Genomic DNA, 19,408 nt, shown 5'->3' with positions numbered 1-19,408 from the left:
CTTTATTTTTTGGGGGTTGGGGTGTAGTTTGTTTAGGGGGAAATCTTGGCAAGGCATAACCATTTTCTTTATGTGGTAGTCTTGGTTTTACAAATCTTTCATTGAAGTGAAGGAATTAGAACATTAGAAATCTCCTGATCTTCAATCCACGTAGCAAGAAACTGTGGATGTTATGACTTGCTAGTAGCCTGGAGAATTGTTACGAACAGAATTATTTGCAGACAGAAGAAGGAAGAAGAAGAGATTTCAGAAGAGTCAGAACAGAGAGATAGAGATAGAGAATTGGTTAATTTCTTCCATATCTTTTCATTTTCCTTTTCTGATTTTTATACATCAGTAAACGGTTAAGCAAACCTTCTAGAATGAACCTTTAGTATGTAAATTCCTCAATTACCCCCATTAATTCTTGAAGTCTCTTTTGTGTTTGCCGACAATAAAGTCACTCTCTGATGGAAGTTTATGGATACGTGTCTCTCTCTTGGCTGGATGGACCAGTCAGGTGCCAGCTCTTGCTGTGAATTCTGTGCTTCATTTTGGAGGGTAACATTACCTTTTCCTGCAAGTGTAACCTGGTCCTCGAGGTTTAGGTAAGGAAACTGAAGCTTGAGCACCGCCCAATCTTCCCAGGTGGCTTCTTCAAATGGAAAATCCTTCCAATGATTGAGAGCTTGCTGAATAGATGAGTGATGGCATTGGATATGGCGGTGCTGTAAAATAGCAGCGGGAGTGATTTCAGACAAGGCTTTTGCCGGTGGAGATGCTGGTGGCGGTAGCTGTCCAACACAAGGCGTCAGGGTAGAAATGTGAAAAACATTATGGATTTGAGAACTCGAGGGCAGAGATAGGCGGTATGCAACCTTTCCCACTTGAGCCAGGATTTGATAGGGACCGAAGTAGTGTTTCCCCAATTTTTGGTTGATGCGCATAGCCACAGAAGGATTGCCGGTAGGGACGGAGACGAACATAAACCCACACTCACCAGGTTGGAGTTCAAGGTCCTGACGGTGTTTGTTCGCCTGATGTTGCATGCTTTGTTGAGCGCGACGAAGGTGGAGTTTTAAGTCTCGTAGAATCCGATTGCGGTCTTGTAACTCTTTGTCCACCACATTGTTAATGGCTGTACTCAGTATATATTGTGTGATTTCTGGAGGTTGTCGTCCATACACGGCTTCAAAGGGGGTTGTTTGTATTGCAGAGTGAAAGGCATTGTTGTAAGAAAACTCTGCCCATGGAAGGTATTGAGTCCAAAGGTGAGGTTGCTCGCTCACGAAACACCTCAAGGACATTTCCAAGCCTCTATTCACCACTTCTGTTTGCCCGTCGCTTTGAGGGTGATATGCTGCAGACATAGTGAGTACGGTCCCCTGGAGTCGGAAAAGCTCTTGCCAAAATGTACTGAGAAATAGAGGGTCACGGTCAGTCGATCAACTGACTAGTGATTTGGGAATTCCGTGGAGCTTAACAACATTCTCAAGGAAGGCTTCGGCTACGATGAAGAAGTCCAAGGTCCACGCTGCCTAAAGTCCCATCTCATTTGTATGTTCTTTTCATTGTCCTAGAACCACAAATACCCATTAAGGAGCCTTGGAGAAGGCCTAGTAGGAGGGATTTTTATTTACAGCAGCAGCTGCCTGTTGCTACCAATGCTTTAGATTTAGCAACGTATTCAAAACAAGATCGGATGGTGTAACATCAAAAGGGGGGTACATATGTAAATATTATTTTTATTTTTACATTCAAGGATTTACTATTCTACAAATTTACAAAATTAAACCCCCGCTTCACCCAATCCCAAACTTCCAATCCCAAACTTGACGGCAGGACTACCCAAAAGCCTAATCGTAGGATTTTTCGGCTCTTTCTTGCACAGTTTGCCTTTTCTCCTTTTTTAATAAAACCTAGTTAGGCTTTGCTTTTTTGACAAGAATTTTCAAGATCAAACCCCCAAAAAATAAACAGAAATGATGATCTGAAATTCGATAGCCTTCTTCTCTTAACATTTCGCAGTATTATAACCAGAAACCTCACATTTCAATCTTTCACTACTCCCGTCAGCATATGAGTTTAAATGGTAATGGTGTATAGTTCTATCCTACAATTCTATCCATTGGGAAAGGATTGAGGATATATTGTACTGCGTCTCGTTCTCTAGCTCAAAACAATAATAACTGAAATGGAAATGTAAAAAGTAAGGGTGTCAATTGCATACGGAAACCGTTTAAGGGTATCGAACCGCGCCGTCTAAAACCGTACCTTACCGTACCGTTCAAAATTCGGTATGGTACGTGCCGAAACCGAATTTCTTCGGTACGGTTCCGGTTTTGGGTACTCATACCGTCGGTACGTACCGAAACCGTACCGAATTGATACCATACTAAATTAAGGGATATAAATTGTAATTTTACAATTAAAACACTTCACATTTACCCTATCCCTAATTCCCTATTTCAGTTTTTCGTTTCATCATTAACTCCTCTTCTTAGATTTACTTGTTTTGTCTCTATTAATTAGATTTACTTCCTTTATCTCTGTTAATTTCAAATTCCATTGATTGGTTTATAACAATTTCATTAGGTTCTTAATGAACTAAAAACAAAAGTGGCATAAGTTCATTCCTACCAAAATTGTATCGCACTAGATACTGTGTTCAAACCGTTTTTTTGTACTGATTTAATACCGAAACCGTACCGTACCGTTTAAATTCGGTATGGTTCTAGTTTTCAGTATTCAAAGTTGGTAGTCTACTGAAACCGTACCGATTGACACCCTTAGTAAAAAGAGTACACAATAATCTAAGCATAAGGTAAATCATGGTATAATCTAAGTCTAAGCTACACCATAAGAACTGAGGATGCATTTTCGCAAGCAATAACAACTGAGGATGCATTGTTCTACATATCTCTCTCACAAAGGAGTCAATTATCATGACCCAAACACTGGAGGGAAAATAATATAACCAAGGTTTAAAGTATCCCACGATACCATACGATACTAGCCGATACGTATCCATATATGACACAACCGATACGATACATCTCGATACGTCTCTCCATTGAATTACACTATAATACATTAGCCAAAGCGATATAATACTCGATACGTCTATTAAAATCACCTGACCGATACGATACTCAATACCAATACCTTAAAACTTGACGGTACTGAAGTACCAACACCATACCGATTTGAGACCGTTAAATTTTACTGTAAATGTATGAGAGAGAGAGAGAGGTGTTGCTCTTAGGTTAACTGATTGGACGGGACAAATCGGTCGATTGGGATAAACTCATCTATGGCCGATCTCAACTCACATGACCCGCTCGGCCGGTTAGCCGTCCGTATCGTTCCTTCTCATCCACAAAGATAAGGTGCAAGCAGAAGAGAGCAAAATCACTCCCTTGCACAGCCATCGCTAGTCCAGAATGTTGTTATCTTCGCCTTCGTCATTTCTACTACTCCCAAAATTGAAGTCTCTCAGCATCAGCTCTCCATTCCTTCATGGATCCTCACCAATTCAGCACCTCAACAAGCCCTCTTCGTCTGTTTCGACTTCACACCCATCTCCGCCATGTCTTCCTCAAATTCGTGCCATGAAAACCCTGCAAGGAAGGGTTGTTTGCGCCACCAATGATAAGACTGTTGCGGTTGAGGTGGTGCGTCTCTACCCACATCCCAAGTACAAGAGGAGGATAAGGAAGAAGAAGAAGTTCCAGGCTCACGACCCTGAGAACAAGTTCAAGGTTGGTGATTATGTTCAACTTGAGAGCAGCAGACCTATCAGCAAGACCAAGGCCTTTATTGCTATTCCCGTCACTGCGAAGAATCGTCCCAAACCTATTGAAGATGTGCCAAAAGAGCTTAGTATCCCTTTGGAGTCCCAGCAGACTTAAATGAGTAAGATTGCGCGTTTGATTCTTGTATCTCAACTGTATTGAACTTCCTATCAATGCTTCCTTCAACTGGTTCGGTTATGACTGTTTTAGTTTCCAAATTATTCTGGTTTTGTGGATGAATTAATCGACATAATGGAATTGTTCTCCGTTTAACAAGTTTCTTGTGAAATGATTAGTAATTGGAAACAAAATTGGAGTTTGTTCTATATTAATCAGCTTAGCAGAACCACTTTTGATGAACCCTAGTCGGCTTCTCTTGGAGGGAAAGGGAAGGGGGAACAGCCACTACTGCCATTTTTATGGTTGCTTAATTGCCACTAAGAACTTGGGGCATGATGCTTTCAATTGAAGATTAATGACGTAAAGTCTCAGCTTTGAGAACCTTTTGCTGCGTAAAGAGAATTTTCTGTATTGGAAGTTGGTTCTAAGTTTTGGCTTTTTCTTAGTTATGTGATATCTGGACTATCCAAAAGCCTAATCGCAGGATTTTTCGACTCTTTCTTGCACGGTTTGCCTTTTCTCTTTTTTTGATAAAACCTAGCTAGCCTTCACTTTCTTGACAAGAATTTTCAAGATCAAATCCCCCCCAAAAAAAACAGAAATGATGATCCGAAATTCGATAGCCTTCTTCTCTTAACATTTTGCAATATTATAACCAGAAACCACACATTTCAATCCACTGTACCTGTCAGTAGATGAGTTTAAACCTCACCATTTTTTTCCTTAATTGCTCATCATTGCAGTTTGGGTTTTTAAGTGAACAAGATGAAATAAGGAAAATACAGAACCGATGTTAGAAAGGATACAAATTTCATGGATTTCCAAGTACAGAAACCTGTGAAGACATCTCTTTCTACAGCTAATTCAAAAAATGAGTTAAGAAACACTAATTAGAACAAAAAGAATCAAATTGAAGAACCCATTTACAAAAAGGAAAGATGAAAACCAAATTTTCTTAGAAACCCTAACACCTAACTCCATAGAGACTCCTGCCTTGCCTCTTGAGAGCATAAACAACACTGATAGCAATCATTGTCTTCCAAGGAGCTCGCTGAAATTGACGATGATGGCTGGATGAAGATGTGGAGTGGAGGGTTTGGGAAATTTGGGAATTGAATCAGGTTGAGTTATGGAGTGATTTTGTAAATTTTAAAAAATATAAACCTTTTGATGTCAAAAGAAATTTCCGTATTTAGATATGTACCCCTGCCTTTTGATTTTACACCATCCGATCTTGTTTTAAATACGTGGCCAAATCTAGAGCGTGCCTGCTGCTGCCGCAAATAAAAATCCCTAGGAAGTACATGCAATTTTACTTTAGTGATGTTCCTAGGAATGAAGATCAGAATTCTAAGCATGGAGAAACATCCTATTCAATAGAAATTAACTAGGAGTTACCATCAAAGATTTCTATGGTGTTTTTCCCCTGAAAGAAAGTAGGTATTTGTTGTAGTAGTGATCTCAAGAGTAGGTGAAGCAGGTTGCTCTGCCATATAAAAGCTTCAAACACTTCTTTCATGATATTGCCACTCACTCAAGATCTGACAAAGTGGATGGCCAAAAGTCTGAAGATGAGACGACTTTACCCCCAAAAAAAAAAAAGAATTGTGATGAACAAGTGCAACTTAACCCCTGAACAAACAGCACAAACAGCATTTGTTCTTAAATTACATTTGGGGCAGGCCTTGGCACAATGGTTGGTGGACAGTTGTAGCCTGAGGTCAAGTCATTGAAACAACTTCTCTGCAAAAATGTTGTGGTAAAGCTGTGTAGGAAAATTTCCCCTCTGGATTTTGTTTGTGTGGAAGCCTTCGAGAACGGTTCATCTCTTACATTTAGAGTCCATAAGTAATTTTTCTATCCAGTTGCACAATCAGTACCTTTAATATTTCAACTCAACAGTCCCAAATAGCAAAGACTGGGGAGGCTCCTACTTCAACCAATATATAGAACTAGTTAAGAAGAAGCAATGCTTTACTCTGAAATGGAGGTCAGAATAAAAGGTGATCAGTTGCTACAACTCTACGAACCAATTACACCCATTTAGGATATAGAGTAGAGCATTTACCCAACTGCATCATCTACAATAGGAAGAAAATGGTAACAAAAGCAATTAGAGTCTAAAAGACTCTTTTCTGGGTCTGAATATTTACATTGGGAATTCAAGCTCCCTTCACTTTCTTTTGCTATTACTCTCCTTCTTTCTCTTTCTTTTCTTATTTTTGCTCTACATTTCTGTTTAATGACGAGCTGTTGGACTTCTCAAGCCACCCAAGATCTCAAGCTTCTCTATGTAGGACATTTTCCTGTTGGGGATATTAATGTTGGCAGGTTTGATCAAGGGCTTTTCATCATCATCATCTTTCAAGCTTTCTTCTATACCATCCGTTGAATCCTTCTTTGCCTCAGCTTCTCCTTGATCAAAATGCCAACCCATAAAATCTGATAATGTCATTGAAGTAGGTGTGGAAATGGAATTCAACTTCTGTATCTCTTCTTCAAGATCTGGAAACTTTGCAGACCCCGTGGACAAGGAATCAACTGAAAGTTTTCTGTCTGAGTCAGCCAGTGATGGATCCTTAGCCAGGGAATCAGCATAGAGAACATCTTCAATTCGCGACATGACTGTGAAGGCCAAGCTTTCTAGTATCCTTGAATAGCTCTCCAAAACAGCCTGTCCAACATCCTGTAGCATTTTGGATTCAAGATATCTCTTTCAGCTTACATACATAAGTAGAACTTTTATAGAAAAAAACAAGCAAGACAAATGACTAGATTTTATGTTCATACCCGATTGAATTGAATTTTACTTATGTCAAGTGATGATTGTGGAATGCCGGGGAACCTCTGCTTTAAAAGTACTAGAATGCTTTCTGCTCTCTCTTCAAAGAGTTCCCTCTTTTCCAGGCTCACTGCTGAACCCCATGAAGACTTTCCATCTTTGTTGATCATTTTCCTCTTCCAAATTACAATAGATGCTTCAATCCTGTTCTTTAGGTCTAGGATCTTGTGTTCCGTCGAAAGATCCATAGAGGAGAGGAATTGCTCTGGATCAAAGTACTCAACTGTGATACTCTTATAGATAGAGTCCCCAAGACTTGCTCTTCCATTCTAATACCAAGATAAGGCAACGAAATAAATAAGAGTTAAAAGTAGAAAAAGGAAACAAATGCTCCACATAAATCTAATATAGGTTCTTGTTCTTCTTACCTTTGGCAGGGACTCAATATAGTTATCAGGAATTGCCATCTCCGATATAACCTGAGCATTTATGGCCATTGCTGCTTTTAGTACTTGGTTCACAGATTCCTTTTGGAACTGTATCCATTTTCTTGATACACCAGACAGCCCATCTTTTGGGACCTTAACAGTGGGTAGCCACCACTTGTCATCCTGCCTATTTCCATTTTCAGCATCATCGGAGTCCCTTGATACATACCAGAACTCATTCTGGTCTTTAAAGTTATCCAGGTAGTCCTGTTGGTTAATCATGAAACCACAGGGGAAAAAGAAAGGAACCATCAGCACCAATTAGCCTTTTAAGCATCATTGAAATCTTAAAGAGATCAGGTGCTTACGATGAGCATGGCATCAAGTTTCTTCAGGGCAGGGATATTCATGTGCAGATCCGTTCGTTGGCGTGTTACCATTATCTATTTGATCAAGAGATCAACAATGTGAGAAGAAACAATTTACAATGCAAAATTTATCAAAGGAAGAATGTGAGGGAGAAGTCTATCACCTCCATAGTTGGTCCTCCTTCTTTGGTTTGTTGTTGTGCAGGGACAAATTCAACAATGTGATCAGTGACAGATAAGAGCCAATCAATTTCTTTTCTCCACTTCGCTTTCGTTTCTGGAGCCATGGGTTCCAATTTCCTTTGTTCCCCGAAGACAGAAGCTGTATAAATTATAAAGAAGAAAATCCACAAGCTATTAATTTCTTGAACGTGAAAATTTCCTTCCCAGTTGAGTGCTTAGCAAAATTTGATCTAATGGAACCCCTGTAATGCATTCATACTTATGTTTATTGTAACAAATTAAGAAAGAGTTTAATGGAGAAGTTGAAATTAAGAACCTGCAAGGTTGGTAATGGCATTTGACAAAGCTAGAGCTGATGAAACACCCTTTCCTCCACCAGACATATCTTCACCCAAAAGAAGCTTAGCAAACCTTTCTTTCATCATTTCAATTTCTGAAACCCAAACCCAGTAGAATTAACACAAGGCACATCAAGATTGATCTCTTTATAGAAGGTGTAGGAGATAAAAATCAAATCAAATCAAATTGATTTGGTTTTACCTGAACTTCTGTCTTTGCCTTGTGGACCACCTTCCTTGCTTAATCTTGACTTGGGAGCAGCATCAGATGATCGATTCAGTGCAGTCCCAATTTGTTGCTTCTCCAGTCGGTCCGGTGAATTTGAACCCTGACTTCGAAATTGAACTGGATCATCCACCATTGATCTTCCTTTGTAACTTTCAATAATAAGGCTCTGAGCCTGTCTTCCTGTCATATCAAACATTCCTTTGAAGTGAAAAGATCTGGATTTCTGAATTGTATGATCTTGTTCAAATGCTCGAACCATCGTGAGTTCGAGCAAGAGGGGTGGTGAGAATCAAGAGCAGAAAGAAAATTGCAGCTCAGAACATGTGAAAGAGCAAATACAGTTTGAAAAAGAAAAAGAGAGATGGATAGAGAAAGCTGACAAAATTGTGGTTTTAGTTGTTAGTTATTAGAGAGGACTATGTTGAAGAGGGAAATATTGAGGTAGAGAAAGAACCCATCTCCATGATGGAAGGAAAATGAGAGAGATAGAAAGAGAAATAGAGAGAGAGAATGAGAGTTGAGAAGAAGCTGTTTTGTTCTGGTTTTGGTTGATTAGGTGAATTAGAAGCAAGGAAGGGTTGTGTAGTTTTTCTCTTTGCTTTTGTCAACAAAAATAGAACGTGGGGTGCATGTTTGAGAAAGAAAGGTGAGGTGGTGAGAGAGAGGAGATAATATAATGAGAGGAATATTTGGTTGATTTTGTTTTAAATCCATGGAGGTTGAAGGCTTGAAGCTTCAAGTTCTCATTTGAAGAGTCAATGATTCCTAAAAGCCCGCGGAGACATGCGAGGATAACTACCTTCTCTCTCTCTCTCTGGTACATGTCCATGTCTGCCGGCTGATGGAGAATTACAAAATTACCCATGCATGAATTGGTGCTCTGCACGTTGGAATAGATAGAGAGATATGTCAAAGATTTTCTATTTCTTACCAAAAAAAAGAAAAGAAGATTTTCTATAGTTTTGATTTAGAAATACTAGATACAAGATCTAAAAATGGATATTAAAGGAAATCTAACATTGTGACAAGTCCCTAATATGTAGAGGCATTAATAAATAATCAGAATTCTATGTCAATAATAATAAAAATAATTATAAATTGTGCTTTTTTTTTCTAATACGGGTTTTCTATTTTATTTATTAGTTTTGGGAAATGTTTTTTATTTGGGCACGGTTTTTTATCGTTTAGTGGTTAAGTTTCCTCTTGATTGTCTATCATTTTACCATTTGGAATGATACCATTTGTTCCAAGTGGCCAATCCATCAATCATTAATTTTTAAATTCAAAGTTTGACTTGCATACATACTTGTAAGAATGTTTCCAATAGGCAGTACAATCACGAGTTTGAATCACCTTCCCGTCAAGGGAGAACAATATGCTCTTCTTACGGTTTTCAACCACATAATAGAATGTGGGTTCCACGTGAGAGTCATTAAGATTTTCATCTCTCATTATTTTTTTATTATTCTCAAGTAAGACCCACCACTATTATGAAGTCAAAACCGTCAAGGAAACACGGATTTTTGCTCTTAGCTATGCAGACAAAAAACTATTATGGGTTAGAGAGATACAATTAGTAAAAGGAAGAGGGAATAGATGGAGGAGTTTTGAAAGATTGCTGAGATTTAAGGTGATGGAATGTTGAGGGGCTTCTGGCGCTTCAAGGTGTTAGTGTGACCATGTAAGAGGAGTCTAGATCTGCGACCCCGTCGGGGAGCATGCTTTTCCACCCCAAAATACAGGGGGGGCCAGGGGTGGGTGGTGGGATTTTTTTTTTTTTAAAATATTTTTCAGCTATGGGGCCCACTAATTTTGTGGTGGTAAAACCGTTAGTGCTCCCCGACGGAGGTGATGATCCGGATTCATGTAGAGCCGATGGGTGGAGGGGGGCGAGACCGAGGTTTTTTTGGGCGTTGTTGCGGCTTGATGTGCCTGTCATCGTGTTTGATCGAGCGGGATTCGTTTTTTTTTGTTTTTGCATTTTAAGGGTTTAACTTATATTATTTACAAAGAAAGTCCTTTGTTTACCCGACTGCCAAAACCCTCCCTCATTCTCCCCGACGCCATTTGGGAGCACCCTCTTTCATTCTCAACGATGCATTTGGAAGCATGATTCCGAGAAATCAGAGCACCGGCCGTCATCGGCTGCCGTTGAAATGCTGAGTCGCCGCCTAATTATGGTGATCTCTTCCTGATTCGCTTCATAATTAGTCTTTTCCTTTTTTTCATTTCATAAATTGTTTGCCTCTTTTGTTACATTCATTTTTGGGTTCGATTCTGGTTGTGGTGATCTCTTCTTCAATTTTTGGCGAAATTTATACGGTCTCCTTTGTAGTGGGTGTCAATTGTGTGCCGAACCGTTTACCGTTCGCACCGTCTAAACCGCACCGTCGCCGTTCTTGATTCGTTCAATTTCTTGGTGCGGTTCCGTTTAGGTACTCATCTGATCGGTCGTTGTGCAATTGTCCGTACACATTAGGTTGTTGTAATTTTACAATTAAACACTTAATCTTTTCCCTATCCCTAATTCCCTATTTTAATTTTTTGTTTCATCATTCATTTCTCTTCTCAGATTTACTTGTTTTGCCTCTATTAATTAGATTTATTTGCTTTATCTATGTTAATTTCATATTATATCGATTGGTTGATCACAATTTCATTAGGATCTAATGAACTAATAACGTGGCATAGTTCATTTGTACCAAATTGTACCGACTAGTCCGTGTTTAACCGTTTTTCCGTCGATACGAACGTGCCGCCGTTTTGTAATCGAACCGATCCGTTTGATTGATGCCGGTCGGTTTGGTTTTCGATATTCGTTGGTACGCACCGAACCGTACCTTCCGACCGTCCGATTGCACCCTTCTTTGTAGTCTCAGGTTTGGGGATTTTTTCCTTTTGTTGAGTCTTTTTTCCTTTAGTATCTGCTTCTTCTTTTCATCTGTTCGAATTTGGTTGGTGAGGCATGGAGCTTCTTTCGTTGAGTTTGGGATTCATGTTTAGAACTTCATGTTTTGGGGCGATGGTTTTAGTTATTCTGGATCTCGATTTCTAATGGGTTCTTTGGGTGGGCATTTTTAGTCGACTAATTGGTGGCTCGGCGGTGATTTTTTGAACATAAGGTTGTGCGGTGGGACTCTACAATGCGTACCCATCGCGCTTGCTCCGTTGCCTCCGGTCGGTGCCGCGTTGTTGGTCATGCTTTTCTTCAATTTGGGAAAGGGAGGTGCACCCCGTCACCCGCGTTGAAATTCTACCTTCAAGGTGGCTTTCCTCCCAAATTACATTTCCTTGTTTTGAATCACATTGACTTGCTTGATGCTTCAGGACTGGGAGATTTATGTTGTTATACCTTGTCTAACCTATTTGGTTGACGAGGTTGACTATCGAACATAGCTGTCCTGAGATTGAACATTAGAATTGTTGTTTTGCCCTAAAATCAACAACCCGCGCTCTGATGAGAGAGGAGCGCCGGCATCGTTGTCGATGTTATCGAAGATGAAGGACTTACTTTGTAAATTTATGTTAAATCCTTAATGTAAAGATTAATAACTTGAATCTCGGCGTTTGATCAACCGATGACATGGCGCTATCATAGCGTCGGCAGGCAATAAAAATCCCCATGCAGAAGATGGAAATGGTGGAAGTCTTCTTGGTTTTGGATAGTTCATCGTTACCAGCGTGAAGGACGGTTTTATCAAGGGTTAAGGCTGAATTTTGCCCTAGATCATGAAGCAGGCTCCTCATGTGAATTAAGTAACTTTAAGGGATTCAATATGTAATTTTAGTGAAACTATAATATCAAAGGATCACTTTTACAATTTTACCCCTCTTTTTAACCATTGGATTTTCCAATGCTAGTTGTCTATCACTGGAGGCCTGCGTGGACAATATCCGTACAACCATAGCCAAAAATCCAGGGAAGAGATCTTTACTCGTACAACAACGAGAGGTGTCAAACAATATAGATGCAAAATGTATTTCTCATGTTATATATACCATTAAAATGTTGCTTAATTAACAATGACTAAGGCCTCTCAGTGAAGAGGTCATAAACTCTCCCCGTAGTATATTTAAACTACCTGTTAAAATTATCTTGAGAATAGAATCGAGTTATCCATAAATTGACCCAGATGAACTTCACATTTAAATATCTCTTGTGACATATAATACTTTAGTATTTACCACATAGCACAATTCATATATCAATCTTATAATAAAAGACTAGGAACCATTTATTGATATAATTTGAGCCTAAAATTTTTTCAATAAGATCTTGAGATCTTCTATAAAATTAATTATTATTATAATAATAAAAATTATTGAAAACATATTTAAAAAGAAACTGTTTTCCATATTTATGATTTGAAATAAAAAGGAAAATTTTCTTTTGGTAGGAAATAAAAGGAAGTTACTACTACAGTTAATCTCCTCTCCAGTTAAAACTGCACATGTTGAAGAAGTCTGAAATTCTTAAATATGTTCATTCTACTTGAGAACTCTCATTGTCAACCATTACCCATTAAATAAAGATGACCATAGATCACTTTTTTAAATAAATCTATTTCTATATATATATATATATATATATATATTGGATTAAACATTCCCACTATCATATTCTGTCTCAAATTTGTCGGCATAAAACCTATATTATCTAATAATATACGATTACTCACACTTGTGACCTATTCAAAAGGTTTAATACTCTACACATGCTATAATAATAGATAAAAGAACAGAAAATCTCTATTTTTCCTATATTTTTTTTTTTCAAAGGTTTCACTTCTGATTCTTCTATAAAAAAATCATCAACTCAAGCACGTATTGCCAGGTTCAAATTACAACATGTCCCCTGAAAGGTCAAAAATGAGCGCCTCCCTCCACACTGAACCGAGAAAGTGGAACCTTAGGAGCTGAACCAACAAAGCATTCTATTGAATGAAGCCCACTTCCCAGAGCTACTTTTGGAGGAGAACTCTTGCTCCATGGCTCCCTGAAATCAAGAGACGAGACAGAAGATGCATAAGAAGTAGAGTAAGCTATAGATGTAGAGTGAGCCTCTATCCTATGTGATGGAGTAAAGAAGAGAGCACCTTCAACTGGACCCCCGGCATTGATTACTTGAGAGAGGAATGCTTGAGACTAAGTGATGCGTCCAAAATCTACTAAGCTTTTAGATCCTAGGGATGACTTGCAAAACAGTATTAGATGTGGCCCGACCGTGGGGTCAGGGAGTCACCTCCGAAGGCTAATTCAGTAATGGAAATGATCATAAAGCTCTGACGTGTTGCAGAGCTTGACTTGAGTATAGTAATGGAAAGGAAACGATTCAAATACCTTCACTGTGCATAGATTTCTTTTTTATATAGGTTTTACCTTTGATTCCCAATCATTGGATTCGTTTGGGCCTCCTTCTGATGATCGTTCGATCTTAGGTTTTTACCCCTTTTTCAAATATGAAGGTAGTTACCTTCCTTGGCATGATCCTTCACTTTGTATTAGTGGCAATTACCAGTTATGACTCAATCACGTATCACAAATTCTTTGGGATCACGTTTATCTCCAATACCGTAGGGTTCCTTCTTTTTTACTCAATGGTTTGGTTCGAACTCTGAACCGATCCCGACCAGATTTCGGGACCCGACCATGGTTAAACCATATTCGATCGGAGTTAATGACCAAACCGCGAGTAAACCCGGTTCAATATAATTATTCCCTTATCACCAAGTAGGTGTAGGAAGTCAGGCACTAGAAGGGTTTGGAGGCCAAAGATGACTAAGAAAGAAATAGCTTTTAAATATGTGGAAATACAGCTTCGCACCCTTCATTCCCAAGCTTTGATCGAACTCTCAATCACCGATTGGCTTGGTACCCATGCTTATTGAGAAGATTTGATATAAGGATGCGTTGACAAAGGACGCACATGATGTTACCTATCTTTGTACTATTCTAAAAAGCTTATAGTAGTTTCGCAAGCATCCCCTCCAAAAAGAAAAAATTGGTCATTCTGGATAAGCTCCATAATGCCCTCAGAGGTATCCCCAACCAGTGTGAGCAAGGTAACCACGCACATGTGCCTTTTAATAGTCATTTTGTTGGAAGATGCACGCTTGACTCCTCCAAAATAGAGAAAGTACCTCTACAATAATCAACCAAAGAATCTTCAAAAGACTCCTAGCCAAACTAAATCACAAGTCTTCTAACCTCTAAAGAAGAAGAATGACACTTGGGAACTGATCACTTTACCAAGAGGCAAACTTACGGTTGGTTGCAAGTCTTCCAAAGCCTAGTAGAGGGGTCGGCTATTATTATTTTTTATTCTTTGATATTTCAAAATGACTGAATTATCATTTATTTTGATCCCTTTAATCGATTAAAACAGTAAATCTATCGTTTTGTCCCTTCCATTGATTTCAATTCCATTAGGAACTCTACAATTTCTAGAGTGCTTTCATGGTAAAATAGAAATTTATTTAAATCTAGCAGGAAGAGTTGCCGAGCATAGATCCAACAACTACCAAGAGAAATAGATCCTCTACCCTCATACCTCCAAAATTCCCTTTCACAACCCACCTGACATAGTCCACCCTAGCCCACTATGAAGTGGGACACCAATCCATCGGGCTCCAAATCAGTAGGGCCTTCCTTCCTAGTAAATCTATTATACTATTGGATCTCCTAAAAACATACATTGGTTTAACATCTCAAACTTGGTGACCAGAACTCCAATGTCCTATATGATTGGAAGAACTAAAAGGGAGCACTCCTTAGATGGGTTCTAAATGATCTTAATAAGCTATTGGCAGCTTGATTCCACCTCTCTATGCTTATCACTTGCATGCAATGGCTTCCAATAGTACTTCACCTTCAAGGACCAAGTGAAAGGGCATTGCAATTTTGCAAGTTGCAGCTCTGCTCCCTGTTTCTTTTAATGATTCCTACTCCTCTTTCTCTATTCAAGAAACATCAACATTTACTTGTACGCATTTAAAAGGTTGGTTCATCTTGGGTTTTGGTATCCTTCCTCATTTTTACCTTCTCTTACTGCATTACGCTTCTTCCAACTACTGAACCAGAGTTGTTCATGAGCTCGAGTGGCCTCTTGGATCACCTGTTCCAATCCCCAAATATGCTCCCCTTTTAACCCTCTTAGTCACTCCTTCCACAAGGTTCAAGCCACAAATGGACAAAGACTCTTGCTTCGCTTTGTGTCCTTACTCCCTAATTCATTAAAATGTTTGCAACTCCAATTCAATTTGCCATGGATGGCTCTTGTAAGCTTGAGCTCCTCCAACGATAACAAGCATCCAAACCAAACTTGTCTTGCCATTTGGTGTTGTAGGAGTGTATGAGTAATGCTTTCCTCCACTTCTAACACTCTCCACAACATTTTTCCACCTGAATTCCTTTGTTCTTTAATCCCACAGTAGTTAAATCTTTGCCTTCAGAAGAGTATTACTGTTCCAAAGGGATTTCCAGTTCTCTGGATGCATTGCCTCCCATAAATGACCTTTAAAGAAGATAGGCTACCATTAGATTGATGATGGGAGTGCCATGGCCTTTAGCTTGATTTTTCTTCCCGTGTGACTCAATAGCTTCTTAGACCATTTGGTGAATCTCTCTTCGATGTTATCACTAAGCGAGTGAAATAAAACCTTTGAAATTGCAACGTCTAAATTGTGTTCAAGCTGATGCATAAGCTGGATTTTTTTGTAGTTGATTGCTTTACTTGATGCTTTACAGTAAAGCTCAACACACTCTTTGAGTGTGTAAATACTCCGTAAACGGTCTTTTTGAAACAATATGCAATCGTCTGCGAATATCACGTGGGTTAACGTTGTTGTCCCTTTAATCTCTCTCTTTTTTTTGGGAAGGATAGTTACATAGCTTAGATACATCTATAGTAGTTCGAGTGTTTGTTAAGACTATTGTTGACCTATAGGCTAAGGTAGTAAACCATAGTTTGAGGGTGGGGAGGAAGCTAATATTTACTTGTTTCGTTTTTGTTTTTGTTTTTTTTTTTTTTGGGTGAATAAATAAATATATTAAAAACAACAACGCACTTACAACATCGCAGACAAAGAGAAAAGGCTAAAAAACACTAACAAAACAACAAAAACAGGGCCAATAGAAAGAGGGCCGAATAAACTATTTTGTGAATTTCTTCTTATTCTTCTTTTTCTTAGAGGACTTAGGATCCACCAAAAGTCATCTCCAAAAGGGTTGTGCTCTTTAGTTGGGCGATTTCTCCTTCGACACTCAGGACGGTCAAGGACATGCAATGGGGGAGAGAGGGGAGGATCCGAATTCAGATTGGTAGGGGTCGAGCTACAGGCCTGAGAGATGACAGTGCAAGCGAATTTTGGGGAATGGGCTTGGTAATTCCGAGAAGGGGAGATGGACGAGATCTGAGCGGAGCTAGGATTGGGTTGATTAGGCCCATGAACCATGCAGTCCAATGAGGAGAACAGAGGCAACTTTGAAGAGACCTAGGATTAAAGGACTTGGGCCCATGGGCAAGGGGCCCAACAATGAAGATTTAGGGGGGGGGGGGATAAAGTGGTCAAGTTGGTCAGATCGTGGGGTGAGAAAGGAGTAATAGGGTTGTCTTGGGAAGCATCTTCCGAAGCTTATTTACCAAACTGGGTAAGAAATAGAGGTGGAGAAGAGTGGTTAGGGATTTCAGAATTAGAGATTTCATGGAAGGGGAACTCTGCAGGTTGAGGATCAGGCAAAAAAAGTGACGACCCTAAGAGGTTGGGAGAAGGGCTCTCAGTTTCTATGGAAGAAGCAGGGTCCTAAGCTATAGCACGGTTAGCAGCGACATTGATGGTCGTGAGATGGAAGAGATTCACTGATTGGGCAAGCATTTCCCTTGGATTGATGCCTTCGGTAAGTGCAGGCTACCAACGTTGAGGAAGGAGTAGATTGTAAGAAATCCGGCGATGATTTGGTGAGCTAATGATGTGGGAGAAGGGATTAGAGATTCAGAGGACACGTCGGTTGGAGTATGGACAGTGGCTGGAAAGCCGATAGTTGGAGAAAGGTGGTTTGCAGCGGTAGAAACACCTCCTAAAGCAAGGGCAACAGTAGAGCTAATTAGTTCTTGAGCTCCGATAGAGGCGGTGGCCACAACAACAACATCAATGGAACATTTCTCAAGTCTATCGATGATTAGGTGAGAGGAAGCAGAAGCATTTGCAGGAGACGACATCTTTTCATCATTCGGCAGTAGCACACAAGCAAGAGAAGAGTCCAATTGGACAGAGGGCACAAGGTCTTCAGGCATCGACAAGGGAGGAGGCGTTGAGTTTGCCAAAGATTTCGATGCGACAGGGCAATGCATATCATCGTGACTAAATGAAGCACAGATGGAGCATCGATTGGGGATCTAGTCATAAACGATAATTTGGTCATAGTGGAGACCAAAATCATCTTCAACCAAAATCATCTTCAATGGAGATACAAGGGGGTATAGGGGTTTATCAGCAGAAACATCCACACAAATTCAAGCATAAGAGAGCCGATGCAGATTGAGTGTCTTAAGGTCAGCACGGAGAGGGTGACCGAGAGCTGAGCCAATACGGCTGAGGCAGTCAGGACTCCAGAATTCTAGAGGGAGACCATGAAGATTAATCCACAAGGGGAGGGAGAAAAATGAATCCCGGCAAAAAGGCATTGAGGGCTCCCAAGACTTGGTAAAGACGGGGGTCTTACCAACAAACCAGGGAGAGCCTTCAAGTGCTTTGGCTTTGCAGGATGGAGAGGGGAGCTTAAACAAAAAAAATACTAGAGTCTATGGTAAAGATTTCAAGAGAGGCTTGAGCACACCATTGCTTGGAGAGAGAAGCTTTGATAACATTAATGGGGGGACAAGGGCCAATAAATTGGCCGATAATAACCAATTTCCAAGGGAGGTTGCCGGGATTGGTTGCAGAGGAGGGACATGGATGAGGGGATGGGGAGCCGAAAGCAATGGAGGGATGAATGATAAGGAACAATCGGTTGAGGTAAAGGGAAGAGAGGGTTTGGGGAAAAGTGAGTTCCAAGGTTGCGATGGTGGCAATGAAGGCTAGGAAGAAGAGGGGTTAAAGGGGTAACTAGTAGTAGTAGGGGTCGCAGAGGTGGTGGGAGAGAGAAGAGAAGGGAAGGGGAGACGCCGGGGGCCATTGCTTGAGATCTTCTTAGTCCTGCAATGCTATTTTGTGTTTCTTGTCCCCATCATCACTCCTAGCCTTAACAAGAAGTTAGATGTGCCAAAATAGGGACATAAACAATCGGCCACTGCTTGTGCTTCATAGGTTGTTGAAAAAGGTCCATTGTTTGTTGTAAGTTGCACCAAATATTTGCAAGCTTGACAAGTGAAGAATGGGCTCGATCAACTCCTGCATGAAGTCCAATGATAGTAGCTTCAATGATGTCACCTCTGTCTATACTTACTGTGCTAACATATTTAAGTTGTCCTTCCCAAAAAATGCCTACGCTCCATCTAGCGGTGCTTAGCTGTGGGTTAAGTACCCCTGCACATAGTAGAAGAGGCAATTGAATCTCATTAGTGATGCATATATTGTGATAAAAACAAGTGAGTGTGGACATTAAAGCTATTATGCCAACATTATTTAAAGGTATTTCAGGGGTTCTTAAAGGTAATTGAAGGGTTTCACTCCAAAAAGAAATGTTATGTATGTTTTTTTGTGGGCTAAGAGGTTGATTTTTAAAGATCTTTTTATTCCTCTCCTACCATACAAAGTAGCAAGTGATTGTAAACACAGAGATTAACCACTTTTTGGAACATTTATCAAGGGTCGGGATAGAAAGGAAAATGATACACAATTGTAAAATGGGTTGTTGTGTGAATTGATCCAAATGTAGGCCAAACAGGCTAGCAGCCCAAATTCGTTTGGTCCATTCACAAGAGATGAAAAGGTGCCAAGGGTTTTCGACATCCTTTTTTCAAATGACACATTTATTGTGATGAGGTCCATTGTGCAAGGACCGACTTGGTGGAAGTCCTTGTAGCATTTGCCAAAAGAAGCTTTTAAATTTAGGGTGTAAGGGTAACTTCCAAAAGAATTTCCACGAAGGGCACAAGAAGCCATTTTGGTCAGGGATTCTTTGCTTTGTTACTATCAATTTGGCAGAGAAGTTTCCATTGCATGAAAGGAGTGAAAGCCAGGAGTCAAT

The 19,408-nt window shown here is 39.9% G+C and overlaps 2 protein-coding genes across 2 annotated transcripts; one reads left to right on the top strand and one right to left on the bottom strand.

Moving 5' to 3' along the window:
• The first annotated feature begins 3,368 nt into the window (after positions 1 to 3,368).
• RPS17 (ribosomal protein S17) lies at positions 3,369 to 4,049 on the top strand. The gene has a single exon (XM_089165955.1). The coding sequence runs from the start codon at positions 3,423 to 3,425 to the stop codon at positions 3,888 to 3,890; it is 468 nt and encodes a 155-aa protein (XP_089022081.1). The 5' UTR covers positions 3,369 to 3,422; the 3' UTR covers positions 3,891 to 4,049.
• Positions 4,050 to 6,132: 2,083 nt separating this feature from the next.
• Positions 6,133 to 8,480, bottom strand: LOC149007304 (rop guanine nucleotide exchange factor 12-like). Its single transcript, XM_089165954.1, has 7 exons — positions 8,195 to 8,480; positions 7,971 to 8,087; positions 7,636 to 7,793; positions 7,472 to 7,546; positions 7,104 to 7,370; positions 6,684 to 7,004; positions 6,133 to 6,579 (listed from the first exon to the last, which is right to left on the bottom strand). Exons 1-7 carry the CDS (start codon positions 8,478 to 8,480, stop codon positions 6,133 to 6,135), a joined length of 1,671 nt encoding a protein of 556 aa, XP_089022080.1.
• Positions 8,481 to 19,408: the final 10,928 nt, after the last annotated feature.

The sequence above is a fragment of the Hakea prostrata genome, chromosome 8, assembly GCF_041222555.1.
Source record: "Hakea prostrata isolate BN-2017 chromosome 8, UWA_Hpros_2, whole genome shotgun sequence".
NCBI classification, from domain to species: Eukaryota; Viridiplantae; Streptophyta; class Magnoliopsida; order Proteales; family Proteaceae; genus Hakea; species Hakea prostrata.
The sequence above is the reverse complement of the archived record's forward strand: the minus strand, read 5'-3'. Positions and strand labels throughout refer to the sequence as shown.

Coding starts and splice junctions, on each gene's coding strand:
- RPS17 (XM_089165955.1), top strand. CDS start 3,423: ATGTTGTTATCTTCGCCTTCGTCATTTCTACTACTCCCAAAATTGAAG.
- LOC149007304 (XM_089165954.1), bottom strand. CDS start 8,480: ATGGTTCGAGCATTTGAACAAGATCATACAATTCAGAAATCCAGATCT. Junction 8,088..8,194: donor AGGCAAAGACAGAAGTTCAG/GTAAAACCAAAT, acceptor TTTGGGTTTCAG/AAATTGAAATGATGAAAGAA. Junction 7,005..7,103: donor ATATTGAGTCCCTGCCAAAG/GTAAGAAGAACA, acceptor TCTTGGTATTAG/AATGGAAGAGCAAGTCTTGG.